Source organism: Marmota flaviventris, chromosome 1, assembly GCF_047511675.1.
Source record: "Marmota flaviventris isolate mMarFla1 chromosome 1, mMarFla1.hap1, whole genome shotgun sequence".
Classification (NCBI taxonomy): domain Eukaryota; kingdom Metazoa; phylum Chordata; class Mammalia; order Rodentia; family Sciuridae; genus Marmota; species Marmota flaviventris.
This window is the reverse complement of record NC_092498.1, coordinates 216035136-216051344: the sequence shown is the minus strand read 5'-3', so window position 1 is coordinate 216051344 and position 16209 is coordinate 216035136. Positions and strand designations below refer to the sequence as shown.

The window sequence follows — 16209 nt, the reverse complement described above, 5'->3', positions numbered from 1 at the left end:
CCAGCTCCCCACCAAAGCCTGGGGAGAGTCCCAACAAAGACAGAGAAGGGGCAGCTCCTGTCTTGCAGATCCTCAAGGAGTCTGGGAGGCAGCCTGGAGTGCATTCCCAATCTGGGCTTTGAAGGATGCACAGGGGCTCACAGGGCCATCTCTGGATGGGTTGAGCGCAAGCAGAGGTTCTCCAAGCAGGGGAAAGGACGGAAGGACGGTTCTCTGGAAAGATAGCATGACTGGGAGGAGGAAAGAGAAGCAAAGGCCAGAGAAGAGGAGAGAGAACAGTCCATGAGGAACATAAGGCTACATTTTAAGCAAACCTGAGTTTGAGTCTGGCTCTGCTGGTCATTGTGTGGCTGGGGTGAGTCCTTTCTCCTCCACAAGATTCAGGCTTCTGATCTGCACCGTGGAAGGAAGCACAGCGCCCCCTGGTGGAGCCATCGAGGGATTAGAGATCAGGCAACTTGGGATCAGGGTGAGAAATTCCGGTAGCGCCTGGGCGTTGTCCACATCTCTGCCTCTTTGGTGTCTCACAGTGCCTGGCACCTCACTGCCTCCTGGGTGGGTTGGAGATGAGGCTGCAAGGGGGCCAGGCAGGAGGTGGACAAGCTTGGAATGTTTTGTGCTGAGCTGAGGAGCCTGGGTCTCCCTACCCTGCCAGGGAGAGAAGTTGCTAAAGGGGCTTCACAGCTCCGAGTTTCAGGCTCCACTGTGGTGGGAGACGTCTGGGCTGAGACCAGTGGAAGGTGGATAAAGCGAGCAACACAAACGCAGGGTGCAATACAAACTGAGCATCCCTAATCTGAAAACCCCAAATCCAAAGCCTCCCTCCCCAAAGCCGAAACTTTCAGGAGCACTGACCAGACAGACCCTATGAATAGAAAATTCCACTCCCGACTACATGGGACAGGTCACAGCCAAAACACAGGTGCACCACGAAATGCGCATAAAATGACTTCAGGCTATGTGCATAATGTGTGTGTGAAACAGAAACAAATTCATGCTTATATTTGGATCCCGTGCCCACATTACCTCATTGTGTACATGCCAATATTGTGAAATCTCAGAAAACCTGAAATCCGAAACACTACTGTTCCCAAACATTTTGAATAAGAGACATTCAACCTACACTGTTATTATTTAAAATTTGGGTAATATATTCACCATGGATCACCTTGCATTACTTTTGAGTTTTAAAACATATTGCATTAAAATATTTATCTGAGCAACTGAGGGTTTTTTTTGGCACCCACTTGCATTTTGTATCCAAGGCAAGTGGCTCACCATTCCTGGCTTGGGAGAGATACTTAGGGTCTAGGAGACCTGCGAGGAGATCCCCTAAGCAGTCCAAGAAAGAGGCGAGGAGCTCGGACGCTGAGTGAAATTGCACCGTCGGCACCAACAATTGCCTGTCTCCACACAGAGCTTTTACAAACTGGGATCACAGACATCAGCTTTCATGTGCCTTAAAATAAGCTGGCGAGTTGGATAACAGGTCCCCAAAGCCAGTTAGGTAGGAAGAGTAAGCCCTGATGTTCTACCGCACAGTGGAGTGACTATAGTTTACAATAATTTCTTACATATTTTATGAAGAATTAGAGAGGAATCCAAAGCCTCTCTCTCTGATACTTAAAATTATCCCATTAGATGGTTACATTGTATATATGTAGCAAAATTGTCACACTGTACCCGGTGAATATGTACAGTGATTGTATGTCAACTAGGAGTAGACACTAGCTGGTGAGCAGGAGGGCAGAGGTGACTGTCCATGATGATCAGATGGGGATGATAAGGTAAGGTGTGGCCCTTGGGGGACAGGTTGAACCGGAGGGACATAGGCAGGGCCTGGGTGCTGAGCATGGAGGTCTCACGGCCAGGAGATCCTGGCTCTGCTGCCCCAGGTCAACGCTTTCTTCTCCCACAACCTATAGGAAGATGGTTTTCCAGCGCCGCTCAGTGAGAGCACGGAGGACCTCAGCCTGGATTTGGAAGCCCTTCAGGGCAGCGAATATCTCCAGGACCTGGGTCTAGGGGCCGCTTCACACAGCCAGCCTGGGGAGGCCATGGGCAGCACTCCCCGTAACAAAGAAGGTGGAAGAGATTCGCCCTTGTCCAGCTCAGCAGGGGCCCAGGTCCTGCCATGGAGACGGAGACGGAGACGGAGCTGGGAGAGGTCCCGGAGCTGCTCAGGGAGCTGGCAGAGGTGAGCCCCCTCTGCCCCACACCCCACCACTGCACACCTTCGTGGTGCACCCCCAGAACAAGGCAGGGGTCTGGAAAGCCAGGGCCAGGTTCCAGCATACACTGCTACCCCATGCCTGCATCGTCTAGCTCCAGGGCCACGAGGGTGTCTGCACTGTCAGAGGCAGCCTGGACATGAGCTTGCATGAACATGTATGTGCCTACAGACCCACGTGCATGTAGGCACACCCAGTGGCATGCAAAACACACCTGCATGCACTAGCATGGAGCCTGTGAGGGCACACGAATCCACTTGTGTGCTGATCAAATGTGCGTGCACAAGCCAAATCCAAGACGGCGCTGCACACTGCAGGCACACACCAGCCTGGGCACACGCCAGCCCGGGCACACTTTCCTGAGCACATCCACGCTCAGCCTACACAATTTGCACATTTGCCCTTGGAAGCCAATAAGGGGCGTGGTTTGCACACTGCCTATGCAACATGCACCACGTCAGAGATCACTTGTGATCCAAACACAGATACATGTTCAGCTCCATGCACCCCACAGCAGCAGCAGCAATGAAGAGGGGTCTTAGCTGCCCACCCTTGTCCCTCCATCCCTCCCATCACCCCAAATAGGAATCTAGTCTGTGCCAAAAGGTGGGTCTGCGATGCAAATGTAGCATTGGCAAATCTAACCAGGCTTCCTCCATACTAATGCAGACCCCTCCTATGTGAGGAAGCCCAGAGCTCTCTCTGTGACCTACACACCCCTCCCTGACTTGGAAGGGCCCCTGCAGGTCCCCTCAAGCCCTTGGATGCCTGGGGCAGTGGTCAGGTAAACAAGACTGAAGCCCTGATACTCTCCCGTCTCCCCAGGCTCAGCCTTGATGCTTCAGCCTCGGATGCGGGACCCTGTCTCCCTCGGACACTGGCTAGCCTTACTCTGAATCTGTCAGGAGAGGGGCTGAAAACTTGGACCCAGCGGTGTCTGTCTGGGGATGAGACCCCAGCAGAACACCCAGGCAAGGTGGGTGTGGCCTGCAGCTGTGCACAATAGCACACCTCTGCGATTGGAGGCCTGTTGCAGGCGGAGAGGGCGCCTCCCAGAGCCGCAGAACTCACTTATGAAGGGGGCGTCTCCCCCCTGAGAGTCCATCTGAGCAGGCCATGCTCTTTCTGTTGCTAATAGCACAACCCCACAGACCCGGTAAGTGGTAAGGAGGTCTGTTTGGGCTGGTGATTCAAAGAAGTCCAAGGTTAAGGGACTACATCTGGTGATGGCCTTCTTGCTGCCAAAGTCCCAGCGTGAGGGACAGGGACCACGAGTGTTTTCTGGTCTCTCTCTGTCTCTCTTCTTATATAGCCACCAGGCAGGATTCAATCATGGGAGCTCCACCCTGGTGACCTTATCTGAGCCAGTCACCTCCCAAAGGCCTGACTCTAACACCATACTGGGATGAAGTTTCTGTCCTCTGAGTTCCTCGCACTGGGCACAGACTCCAGCATGGGAGGGGGAGGGGGAGGCCATATGCAAACCATAGCAGCATCCCAGGTCCGTGAGGTACCCCTGGGGTGGGCAGAGGACCTCGGCCACAAATGCAGCTGATGAGCACCCGGCCAGGCTCAGAGGGCCTTTGGTGGCTGCGTCTGCAGGGGAAGGGGTCTGCAGCTGGCGAGGGCTCCTCTCAGACCTGAGGCCAGCCCACAGCTGGGGGATGTGTGGCTGGGCTGGGGCCTAGGCTGGGGCATCTTGGCCCCTGATGCAGGTGGGCATTCCTGCTCCTGCAGCTTGGGGGCTGGGGTCCCAGCCCACAGCTGGGGATCCTCGCCAGAACTCTGGCCCATGGCAATGGACATTATGGCCATGTCAGTGTCCTTCGGCTGGGGCAACTGTGTCCCCAAGTTCTGTGACTGTAGCCCTGGCTACACGTGGTTGGGGCCCTTGATCTAGGGAAACTGCCTGCAGCCAGGCTGTGTCCCAGGTTCAAGGAGGTGCTTATTCCCTGCAGAAATGTGGCAGCCCCCAGCCAAGAGTGAGGTCCAGGTCAGTTCCCCTGTCCTGCGAGGAGATCAGCTCCCTGGAACTTGTTCCTGGCTTGGAAGTGCCAGCCCCATCTGTACAAGGTAGCCTGGCCTAGAGTGCTCCTCATTCACACCAGGTCTGGGAGGGAAGGGGACAGGGAATGGGGTTCCACTAAAAGGTCCCATGGGGGAAACCCAGGGACAAAGGCTGGTGGAGGGGCTTAGGGTCCCCTGGGTAGGAATTGGGCAGTCCTGCTGGTCCAGAGATGGGAAGACACCTTCTGCATCTGCCCTCCCTCCCCCGGGGTCTTCAAACCAGGGCAGATAGCCCACTGCAGTGACATTGCCATACACCCTGGGTCTCCCCTGCTCTCCCGTGGGGCACATGCACTCGATCTCTCTCTCTCTCTCTCTCTCTCTCTCTCTCTCTCTCTCTCTCTCTCTTTCTCTCCCCTCCCCTTGCTCTCTCCTTGCCCCCCCACCTTTGTCTCTGAATCTCCAGTGTCAGTCAGACCTCCTGTCTAAACCCCAGTGGGCCGCACTCAGGCCAGTCCGTGCCCCTGTGGCTTTCTCCATAAGGAGGGACAATGAGCCTATCTCCTTGGGCCGCTGGAGTTCGCTGAGCTCACACCTGTGAAGTACTTAACAGAAGAGCTCAGGGCGCTGGGGACACTTTCCTCCCTGGCTCTCTGTTCTCTTTCCTCCTCTCCTCCCCGAGAGTGACAAGTCCCATCAGGGTGGTGTCCAGGGGACTGGGGTGGGCGGCTGCAGGGCTGGGCCCTCTCACCTGTGCCCTCGTTGGGGGCTGCTTCTAGGCCTGGACCCGCCCGTGCTGGAGTGCCTGGAAAAGGACCACGTGGAGCCAGACCAGGTGTGAGTGTCTGCCCCGTGGAGGGTCGGGGGGCTGCCTGGGGGTGGGGGCCAGGGCAGAGGGTACAGGGAGCAGCATGGCTGGCCGTAAGTGTCCGGGGCCAGTCACCTTCCCACTTAGTCCTCATAACCTGGGACTTCTCTCCCAGACCATCCTTCTCCCAGGGAAGGGACAGAGGCCCCCTGGAATGGGTCTCCACCTGGCACTGGGAAGTGGGTTGGGATTCCCAGATCGGGCTGCACCAGGAGCCAAGCCCTGCCCAGGGCTCACGACTCATCCTGGGGAATGGGGTGACTGTGGGCTCCTTCCTCCCACCTATCCGCAGGTTGATTGTTCAGCAAGTGCTTCAAGAACTTCGCCAGTACCATGGGTAAGTGGGGAAGGGTCAGGTGTGAGGAACAGGTATGAGGGCAGGCGTAGGGGTGGACGGGCATAGGGGACAGATGCAGAGACAGGCGAGGGAAAAGCGTGAGGAACACGAGTTTACAGGAACAGGTGTGAGTGGACAGACATAGAGGAACAGGTGTGAGAGGAGAGTGAGGCAATAGGTACAGCAGTGGACAGGTGTGGGGGACAGGTATAGGGAAGGACGGACGTGGAGACTGGTTGGGAGAACTGTGGGGAACACAAGTTGAGGGTAACAGGTGTCAGGGGACAGGTATGGGGGTAGACAGCTATGAGGAACAGGTATAAAGAAGTCAGGGAGCAATGAGGGAGAAACAGGGGACAGGATCGGGGAGGAGCCAGCTGCCGCGAGCCTGGCAGATGTGGAAGAGTGCCTCCTTCCTAAGACACCGTATCTGTCAGAGAACATTCCCCTCGTGCTGGTATTGTCTGGCTGATGTCACTGGTCCCTGCCACAAACCCTGTCACAGGGTCTATGTGAGCAGGCTACCGGTCAAGGACTGGTGGGCTCTTAGCCCTGGCACCTGTGCCCTGAAGCCTGGGAGGAAGGTGGGGCAGGAGGAGAGTTGGGCGGCTGCTGACCCAGGCGTCTGTGCCTCTGATCCTGCAGGGCCCGGCAGAGGGCTCGCATGTCCTGCAGCCCTGGGGATGCCCAGTCGAACCTCACCTGGTTTGAGTTCCTGTCTGAGTAAGTGTCAAGAGCTGCTGCAGGTGGCTGCAGTGGGGCGGGGCATCCCTGGGTCAGGATTCCTGAGCACGGATTTTATCCTAGCAGCAATGGGACTTCGGGCATAATCAGTGATGGTGACAGAGGACGGGGACCTCAGACAGGACAGAGGGTCCCTGACTCACTCACGCATTCACTCAACAAACATTTATAGAGATTAGCATTGTTCCGGGAGCCATGGGGGCTGGAGGAGCGGAGTCTCCCTCCAGGGCATAGATTCTGCCAGGGCTGGAAGCGTGGCTGGCTTGTTTGTCACCAGCCTTATAAATATTTATTAAATGACTGTGTACCGGCAGTCATTTAGGGGAGACGTACAGTGACAGTGTTGCTGGGAGGGGGAGGATTAATACCAATAAGACCTGAGGCAGGTAGGAGGTGGGTATGGATTAGAGGGAGGGGTCAGAGGTGGATGGAGCCATTTCTGGACCAGGCTGGAACCTCAAGCTGGAGACTATGTGGCGTTTCCCTCTGCAGACCCAGGCCCCCTAGCTCCAGAAACATTGCAAACCCTGCACATGTTTGTTGAGTGAATGAGCAAAGGAGCCAGGGATCCTGCAAAGAGTAAGACAGGATTGGGACGTCACAGGGGAGAGAGTCCAGGATGGCTGCAGCCCCTTTCTGACCGGCCTCCCCTGCCCCCAGGAGCGAGGATGGTGCCAGTAAGAATGAGAAGAACGACAAGAGCACCAGGGTGAAGCGTAGTCTGAGCTCCCTCCGCAGCCGGGTCACCAGGCAGAAGGAAAAGGTCAGGGGGCTGGGCCGGGGGCTCCCTTCTCCTTCTTCAGCTCCACAGAGCCATCTTGACCCCGGAGCCCTGGGATTCAAGCTGGGGCTGATGCACAGGGTATGAAAGGACCAGCCCTGACAGAGGGCATCCTGTGACCCACCCCTGTCGCACACAGGGGAAGAGCCCAGCACATGTAAAGGACAAGACTCAGGAAGCTCGAGAGAGGCGGGAATGTGTCAACGGACACCAGCTGGTGCGAGGAACCTTCCTGGGTCACTCCAGCTGCCCGCTCTGCAGCAAACCCTTCCTGAGCTCCGGTGAGTCCAGCGGCCCCATCCAGTCCCTGGAGGCAGCCGCTGTCTTCCTTTCCAGTCTTCCAGTTGCTCTCGGCCACCTTTGCTCTGTAGAGCCTCACTCTGTTTCACCCTTGCCCTGTGCAGCAGATCTTGGCAGCTCCCTGGATAGAACCGGGGATCAGGCCCTGAGGACAGGGCCCCTTGGGTTATCTGAGAACTGGCAAAATTCCCTTTACATGCCCACTTGTGTTATTACAAGAGTCCTCCTGCAGACTCTGGGTTCTGACAAGGTATTCCTTTGAGGGGGCTGCCGTGAGAAAGTGCCAGGTGCCCACTGGTTGAAACACCAGAAATTTATCGCCCCACAGTTCTGGAGGTTGGAAGTCTGAGATCAAGGTACCTCCAGGATGCAGCTCCCTCTGAAGTGCCAGAGAAGGATCGTTCCAGGTCCCTCTCCTGGCTTCTGACAGCACAATTCCAGTCTTCACATGATGTTCTCCCTGTGTGCGCGCCAGGGTCCCAATTTCCTCTTTCTCTGAGGACACCAGTCATGTTGGATTAGGGGCCCCACCCTACTCCAAGTGACTTCATCTTAACTAAGAACATCCGCAAAGATCTTATTTCCTAAAAAGGGCACATTCTGGAGTACTGGGTGTTGAGGAAGGTTGGACCGCAACATATGAATGGGGGGCAGGGACAGTGGAACCCATAACAGGCATTGTCCACCCTGGAGCTCTCCGTGGTGGGGACAGCAAGAGTCTCTGCTCAGAAATAGCATCAAGCTCCAAAAGCTCTGAAAGAAGAGCTCTGGTTGTGTGTGTGGTGTGTGTGTGTGTGTGTGTGTGTGTGTGTGTTTTGTATTGAGGATCCAATCTGCAGACTGTTTACAGGCAGGACTCAGGCAAGTTCAAAGTTTCTGGACCTCAGTGCTACTAACACTCAGGGCCAGGTAATTCCTCAGCATGGAGGGCTGCCGAGCATCCCTGGCCCCTCCCCACTAGACCCAATAGCAACCATCCTGTCTCCAGTTGTGACAACCAAAAATGTCTCCGAATGTTGCCCAAAGTCCCCTCTGAGATTGTCCTGGATGACACTCAACAGGCTAATAAGATAACTGCAGGCCCTAGAGTGGACCCAGAACGCGTAGTGAAAGCAACATTCTCCACCCACTGGGCAGGAGCCTGCCCCTGATCTGAGCTTCAGGTTTTGCATTTCTTGACTCTGCTTGCCCCAGCCTTGGGTATTTGCCTTCTTCCTTGTCCCTACTCTTCCCAGAGTGCTATTTTGCTGACTAAGGGGGCTACGGGCATTTCATTGATGTCCAGCTTTGAGCTTTCTCTCCAGAAGGTGATCTCCAGTGAACTTTGTCATACATGAGCTGTGTTCAGCCAAGGCTTGCATTAGCTTTGCAGAAGTCTTGCATGTGCTGACAACTGGAGCATTATGAGGCCCTTAATTTTAAGTAGCAGGTAGCTTCCTGTTCCTCCTGTTATTCTGTTCTCTTCTGAAGCGGGTGGGGCTCGCTGGATCTTGATTAGGCATCCAATTCAAGGGGCAGGTGGGATGTTGGCAGAAGGAAGGGCAAAAATCCAGAGTCAAGCCTGCATGCACAGAGCAGGTGCCGGAAGCCTGCTCCTGAGAGTGCTTGTTTGAACAGGTGCAGCCAAATCCCTCACTTATCACCTGCCTTGCTGCTTCCTTGTTCATCACTGTCCTTTAATTTCTGTTCCTTTTTTTCTCAGTGCTTCTCAGAAAAAATCCTGAGGTCTCTCTGCTCAATTTTTGTGTCATTAAAGGACTTATGTGTCTTTGTGGGCCACTCACCTGCAGTCTCACTGTCCTTAGGGGACTTAGATAAACCCAACTGAGACCGATGGAAGTAGAATTTGCATTTTCACAAGATCGCCCTAGAGTTCTGGATGGCATTAGTTGGCTACACGCCACCTCCTACTCTAAGGCAGGTTTTTCCACCTCCGCTGCAGACGTTTGGGGCCAGTTCATTCTTCTGCATGAAGACCTAACTTGTGCACTGAACGGCAGTATGCAGGCTGCAGGGATGTTGACTGGCACCTCAATGCCAATAGCAACCTCTTTTGCCCCCCTGTTGTCACCATCACAAATGTTATGTCTCCTGACATTATCAAATGCCCTTGGAGGCAAAAATCACCTCTGGTTGAGAACCACTGTTCCTAGGAGTCTTCCTGTCCACCCATGATTTCAGCCTCAGTGTCTACAGTTTTCTCTTAAAACAAGGCTAGTTTCCCACTCTCAGGCGCACTTAGGGTCAAATCCAGCTTTTGGTATGGCCTGCAAGCTAAGAATTTTTTCCTAACATTTTTAAGTGGCTGGAAATGAATATTTGGGGACACATGAAATAGTACAAAATTCATATTTCAGAGTGCATAAATAAGATTTTGTTAGTGTACAGCCATACTGGTTTGTACACGTATTACCTGTCCCTGCTTTCAGGCAACAATGGCAGAATTGAGTAGTTTGCAGCAGGGCCTGCAAAGGTGGAAATATTTACTGGAGGGCTCACCCCTGAGCCAGGTTATCCAGCAGCAAACCAGCCAAACCCAGCAGGGTGGCTTACCGTGACCTGCGGAGCAATAAGTCCCTTACAAATATAGCCTTTGAGATCAAGGAAGATTTGAGTGTGTGTAAAAGGTAGCACTTCGCATAGTGCCTGGTGCACAGAGGCAGTGGTACTATGTGTCACCCTCCTCCCCCTCCCCATCACCATCATTATTGTGTTTGTTGCTGTTGTCATCTAAGGTCTTTCACCAGCAAGAGGCAATGAAAGCATTTAAATCATGTGTTCTGACCACAGCTGCCTTCACACCTGTGTCGGGACGCATGTACCACAAGTATATGCACCTCATTTCCAACAGGTGCCCCCGGTTATGCCTCAGAGGTATCCAGGGCCAGATGTGACTGTCATATAGAGGAGCAGGCTGGCAGTGTGGTAAACAGAATAGAGAATGGGTCATGCTTCAGGTAATTAGGGCAGGTGGTCTCCAGGGGAAAGCTGGGATGCTTTCCCAGAAACCAATCCACATAGTCCTATTCCTGGTCCTGACCTTCAATGCCCTTCAGAGTCTGACCCCACCTACCTTTCCACTTCTCTCCCACCATTCGGCCACCCAGACTCCATGATCTGGCCACTGGGAAGGACTGTCTAATGAACTATGTCTGTACCTTTCTGGAACCTCCTGTTCCTTAGACATGCTCTGTCTCTTGACTAAAAGTCTGGACCTAACCTGAGTGCTATCACTTGCCCCACACCGTACCCCACACCAACTTCCATACTGAGAGCTCTTGACAATGTAACTGTGTGTGCTGAAGTGAATTTGGTTTGGGGAGATCTTCTTGGCCTATTAACCAGCCTGAACTTTTAGAATCACTGAGCTCCACTCCTGGTTACTGCCCAACTGCCCCACCTGGGGTGGGAGGGACCTGGATTGGACAAATAGCTTCAGGGTTGGAATGCAATGGCACCTGGGGGATTGACATTGCGGCAGTATCTGGCATGTCTACAGGTAGTCTAACAGCACCTGGCAAGGAGGGATCTGGAATGTGTTTCAGATTCTCAACACCTGTTTGCAGGTGTCTGATAATATCCGCATTGGAAATATCTGGTGTGTGTTTTGGGGTAACTGAAAGCTCCCATGTAGGGTCTTGGATATGTTTCTGAGTGTCCAAAAGCTTGTTGAGGGTATCTGCTGGCTCCTAAGTAGAAGTGTTTGGTGCTTTCTGAATATTTGGCTTGATTTTTACACCTGAATGTTTGAGGATTTCCAACGGATCTAGGTAGGGTGTCTGACATGTTTCAGGGTGGCTGGAAGCCTGTTTGGAGAATTTGGTGGCACTTGCCTGGGTGTCTATGTGTTTGGGATAGCTGACACTACCTGTGTTGGGGTGTCTGAGAACACCTGTGAGGTATATGACTCATTTTTCCCAGATCCACCTTGTAATCTACGCTGGGCCTTGTCAACAGACCCTGCCCTCTCTAATCCTTGCTGCCAGAGGAGGAGTTCCCCTTAGATACTGCCAAATGCGGCACCGCCCCCCCACATCCCCAGCCTCGCACACACAATCTACTGACCCCCAAGACATCCCTCCACCCTATGGGGATCCTCCCCCAGGATTCCCTCCCCAGACGTGCTAATCACCTGGGCTCCCACTGGCCCTAGAAAATGCCTCCAATTCCTTGTCCCCCCACCAGGAACTCCCCATTCCCCGGACATCCCAGGCCCCCGGTGCCCTCCCCAGCCCCCTCCCCTACACACCCCACTGATCTTCCTTCAGGATCCTCCCAACTCCAACTTCCTCTCAGGCGCCCCTAACCCCAAGATCCCTAAGGCCCGCATTGTCCCTCAAAATAAAAGTCCCCTTCCCCAGCTCCACGAATCACCCAGGACCCCAGCGCCGCCGACCTCTCAGGATCCCCCCAACACGGTCATCCCGGCCGCACACACAGGGTCTCCCATCCCAGCCATTCTGGCTCGGGTTGGCCCGCCTCTTATGGAGGAACGCCCCCAACCCCGCAGACCCGCCTCATAGGCTGCCCTGGCCCTCACCACAAGGACCCTCCCCGTGGGGTCCCCGCGCCTCCAGCCTCCGCGGAGCCGACGCCCCGCCCCGCCCCGCCGCGCCCCGCCCCGTCGCTCGGCGCCGAGCCTAAGGCAAAGTCCCAGGTGCGGGGACCTACCAGCCTCGAGGCCACGCCCCCGTGACCACGCCCCCTTCCTGACCACGCCCCCGAGCGGGTCGCGCAAGCGCCGCTCGCTCTGCGCTGGCTCCCGCTTCCGGCTCCGAGCTGCGGGCGACTGTGGATCCGCTGAGACCGGGTGGAGGCGGCGGCGGCGGCGGCTGCGGCTAGAGTGGTGGAGGAGCGGGAGGAGAGCGGCCTGCGGGGAACCGGGTCGAGGTGAGGGCAGCGGGGCAGTCCCGAAGAGGACTGGGCTCGCGGGGGAGGCCTCAGTCCCCCTGGGGGCGGCCTGGGGCACGGACCCCCCGGGGCTGCCTCGGGCCTCCCGCCGGGCCCGGTAGACTACGTTGGGCAGGTGGATGGGTGTCCGGTTCTGGCTGCCCTTTCAATGCATGGGGACTCTGGGTGGCGAATGCAGTTGCAGAGGTGCAGACATTGTCCAGCCAGTCTTAGGGCGCAGCAGCCTCTCCTCCAAGAGAGGAAAGGTCGCTCGCCTGCAGCCTCTGCTCCTGGGTCAGGGGTGCCTGGGGGCAGGACCAGAGATGAAGAGATACCCACGACAGTAATCAGCGCCCTAGTGTTTTAGGCTTCCCAGGAGAATTCTGAGACCCCGGAGCAGATGTCCTCCCAACCAGCGAGCGTTTGGGTACAAAATCGTGCGAAGCGGGTGTGCTTCGGTTCTTCCCTACGCTTCTTTCCAGGTTCTTGGCTAAAAACTCAGCAGGTGCAATGCAGCTTACCTTGCCGACGGGAATGAGAAGCCATTCCTTGAGTGTTTTGTTGTAGCTGTCTTCCCCTTACCTTTTACCTGTTGCTCTGTTGATATTGCTGGCCGGGAGGGTAAAAACTTTCTCAAAGTTTTAACACGGAAGTAAGGCTAAGAGCAAAACTTTTCCCCCTTTGCCTTGTTTCCAGAGAGATGGAACTCCAGCCTGTAACTTTCAAGGGTCCCTTCTCTTTTTAACCAGAATTCCCGAATATGTGGACAGTCCCACAAGGGAAGATGGTTTGGGGTTGGTTTTGCAGGAATCCGAGTGAATGATTAATCCTGGAGCGTAGTAGGAAATATCAAGAGCATAGGTTTGAGTGTCACATCAGACCTGGATTCTGGTGTCAGTTCCACCACCTGTTGGCCATGTACCCTCACCAAGCCTTAGTCTCTTCCATTTTTAAAATGGGAATAAGGGTGAGTTGGGGATTCAGTTGGTTAAATATGTGTAAGGTGTATGGCAGAGTGCCTGGCATATGGTGCATGCCCAACATAGTGTTATATAACCTGTGCCTAGGTACCCAATCCCAGACCTGTATTTTTTTCTTTTTTTATTAATTTTTTAAAAATTTATATATGACATCGGAATACATTGCAATTCATATTACACATATAGAGCACAATTTTTCATATCTCTGGTTGTATACAAAGTATATTCACACCAATTCATGTCTTCATACATGTACTTTGGATAATGATGACCATCACATTCCACCATCATTTCTAACCCTATGCTCCCTTCCTTACCCTCCCACCCCTCTGCCCTATCCAGAGTTCGTCTATTCTTCCATGCTCCCTTTCCCTACCCCACTATGAATCAGCCTCCTTATATCAGATAAAACATTCTGCATTTGGTTTTTTGGGATTGACCAACTTCACTTAGCATTATCTCCTCCAGATCCATCCATTTACCTGCAAATGCCATGGTTATATTCTCTTTTGTTGCTGAGTAATATTCCATTGTGTATAAATGCCACATTTTTTTTATCCATTCATCTGCTGAAAGGCATCTACGTTGGTTCCACAATTTAGCTATTGTGAATTGTGCCGCTTTAAATATTGATGTGGCTGTGTCCTTGTAGTGTGCTGTTTTTAAGTCCTTTGGTTATAGTCCAAGAAGAGGGATAACTGGGTCAAATGGTGGTTCCATTCCCAATTTTCCAAGGAATCTCCATACTGCTTTCCATATTGGCTGCACCAATCTGCAGTCCCACCAGCTGTGTATGAGTGTGCCTTTTTCCCCATATCCTTGCCAACACTTATTGTTGTTTGTATTCATAATAGCTGCCATTCTGACTGGAGTGAGATGAAATCTTAGAGTAGCTTTGATTTGCATTTCTCTAATTGCTGGCAATGATGAACATTTTTTCATATATTTGTTGATTGATTATATATCATCTTCTGAGAAGTGTCTGTTCAGTTCCTTGGCCCATTTATAATGATTGGGTTATTTGTTTTTTTGTTTTGTTTTTTTGGTGTTTAACTTTTTGAGTTCTTTATATACCCTAGAGATTAGTGCTCTGACTGATGTGTGAGGGGTAAAAATTTGCTCCCACAATATAGGCTCTCTGTTCACCTCACAGATTGTTTATTTTGCTGAGAAGAAACTTTTTAGTTTGATTCCATTCCATTTGTTGATTCTTGGTTTTAATTCTTGCACTATAGGAGTCTTATTAAGGAAGTTGGGGCCTAATCCCACATGATGGAGATGGGGCCTACTTTTTCTTCTATTAGACATAGGGTCTCTGGTTTTATTCCTAGGTCCTTGGTCCACTTTGAGTTGAGTTTTGTGCATGGTGAGAGATAGGGGTTTAATTTCATTTTGTTGCATATGGATTTCAGTTTTCCCAGCACCATCTGTTGAAGAGGCTATCTTTTCTCCAGTGCATGTTTTTGGCACCTTTGTCTAATATAAGATAATTATAATTTTGTGGGTTAGTCTTTGTGTCCTCTATTCTGTACCATTGATCTACCTGTTTGGGTGCCAGTACCATGCTGTTTTTGTTACTATTGCTCTGTAGTATAGTTTAAGGTCTGGTATAGTGATGTCTCCTGCTTCACTTGTCTTGCTAAGGATTTCTTTAGCTACTCTGGGTCTCTTATTTTCTCAGGTGAATTTCCAGACCTGTATTTTTAGGTTGACATTCCAAGTAATAAAGGGTCCAGAAAATTTGAGCATCTCGGGTGTCATTTGAACTGGGTCAGGGTTAACACTTATCAATCTTTTGCTATTTCTGTGGGTCATTGAACCCTTCTGAGGAAAACACAAAAATGAAGACATTTGTTCTAGAGCAAATAAGAGTAAATTAATTTTAATTTAATCAAAGGCATAATTAATTATATTCCTGTAAAGGCAATTTGTTTTGGTTTTGTGTGGCTTATTTCACTTTTAAATTGCATAGAGAAATGAAAAAGAGGTGCTGTAATTCTTTTTCTCTCTCCTTTCTTTCTTTTTTTTTTTCTTTTTGGTAAATTGACTTGAGAATGCCCCCACTTTGCAACTTGAAGAGGTACATAGGTTGTTTCTCATGAATAGCTGTGGAATAATTTTCATTCTTGTCACATAGTAGCAATTAAGGCCCCAGCCACTGCACTTGTTGTCACCAGCCCCAGGGACTAGGGCTGTGGCAACCAGCTGTGCCTCCCTGGGTGTTTACCTACCACATGTTTAACATAGTTCTGATCTTGTATCAAGGTCTCCTTGGTTCACATATGCTGGGTCATATTTCCATTTCTTCAAACTCCATCTGTGACTTTTGAAACATTTTCACTTCCAGCTATCTTAAATAATTTCAAGCCCAGAGACCTTTGATAAGTCCAGCCAATCATTGTTTCTTTGTTGCTTGTTAAGTAAACTTCACTTTACCCCCAAAGTGATCCAGAGCTGCTGTTTTTGAAAACCCTCTCTCCAGGTGCAAAACAGTTCCAGTCTGCAGCTCTGGAGCTGCCTGTAGGAATTTGTTTGGAGGAGGAATGCAGCAGATGGGGGAGGGAGGAAAACTGGTTAAAATAATGTCCTTTGGGGGTCTCAGCTGCAGCTATGCTTTTTGTGTGTGTGTTCATATCAAGTTGTGTATTCTAAATTCAGCTTGCTTGCGTCTCTGTTTTCCCATGTATAGGCAGATTCGTAATTTCAACTAAGCATAAAGTTGTAGTTAATTATGTTCAAAGTAGCAAACATACTGATTTGTGATCAAACCTTGAAAAAATATTCTAGAGGTTTCACTGAAAGTATAAACACGTTATAAATAGTTAAATTTTGAATTATGTCACTTTTTTAGTATAACAGCTTCATGGAGATACAATTCATGTATCATAAAATTCACTTTTTAAAAATGTACTACTCGGAGATTTTTAGTATATTTCACAGAATTTGCCACTATCATCAGTATCTAATTCCAGCACATTTACATTTTATCAGTTCATTAATCTTATGAGTGGGATTCAGGAGGAGAGAGATTCAAAAGAGGGCAGCAGTTGAAGCAAGCAGCCCCTCCACTG

General features: G+C 51.6%; 1 protein-coding gene across 3 annotated transcripts in view; it reads left to right on the top strand.

Moving 5' to 3' along the window:
* Arhgef18 (Rho/Rac guanine nucleotide exchange factor 18) overlaps positions 1–16209 on the top strand; it is a 76362-nt gene that overhangs the window by 13958 nt on the left and 46195 nt on the right. For all 3 annotated transcript variants that reach the window (XM_071603369.1, XM_071603364.1, XM_071603361.1), the window contains exons 3-10: positions 1930–2197; positions 3057–3207; positions 4190–4304; positions 5018–5075; positions 5399–5443; positions 6089–6166; positions 6848–6950; positions 7108–7249. In XM_071603369.1, the coding sequence (XP_071459470.1) occupies positions 1930–2197; positions 3057–3207; positions 4190–4304; positions 5018–5075; positions 5399–5443; positions 6089–6166; positions 6848–6950; positions 7108–7249 (960 nt within the window). The remainder of the gene's footprint in view (positions 1–1929; positions 2198–3056; positions 3208–4189; positions 4305–5017; positions 5076–5398; positions 5444–6088; positions 6167–6847; positions 6951–7107; positions 7250–16209) is intronic.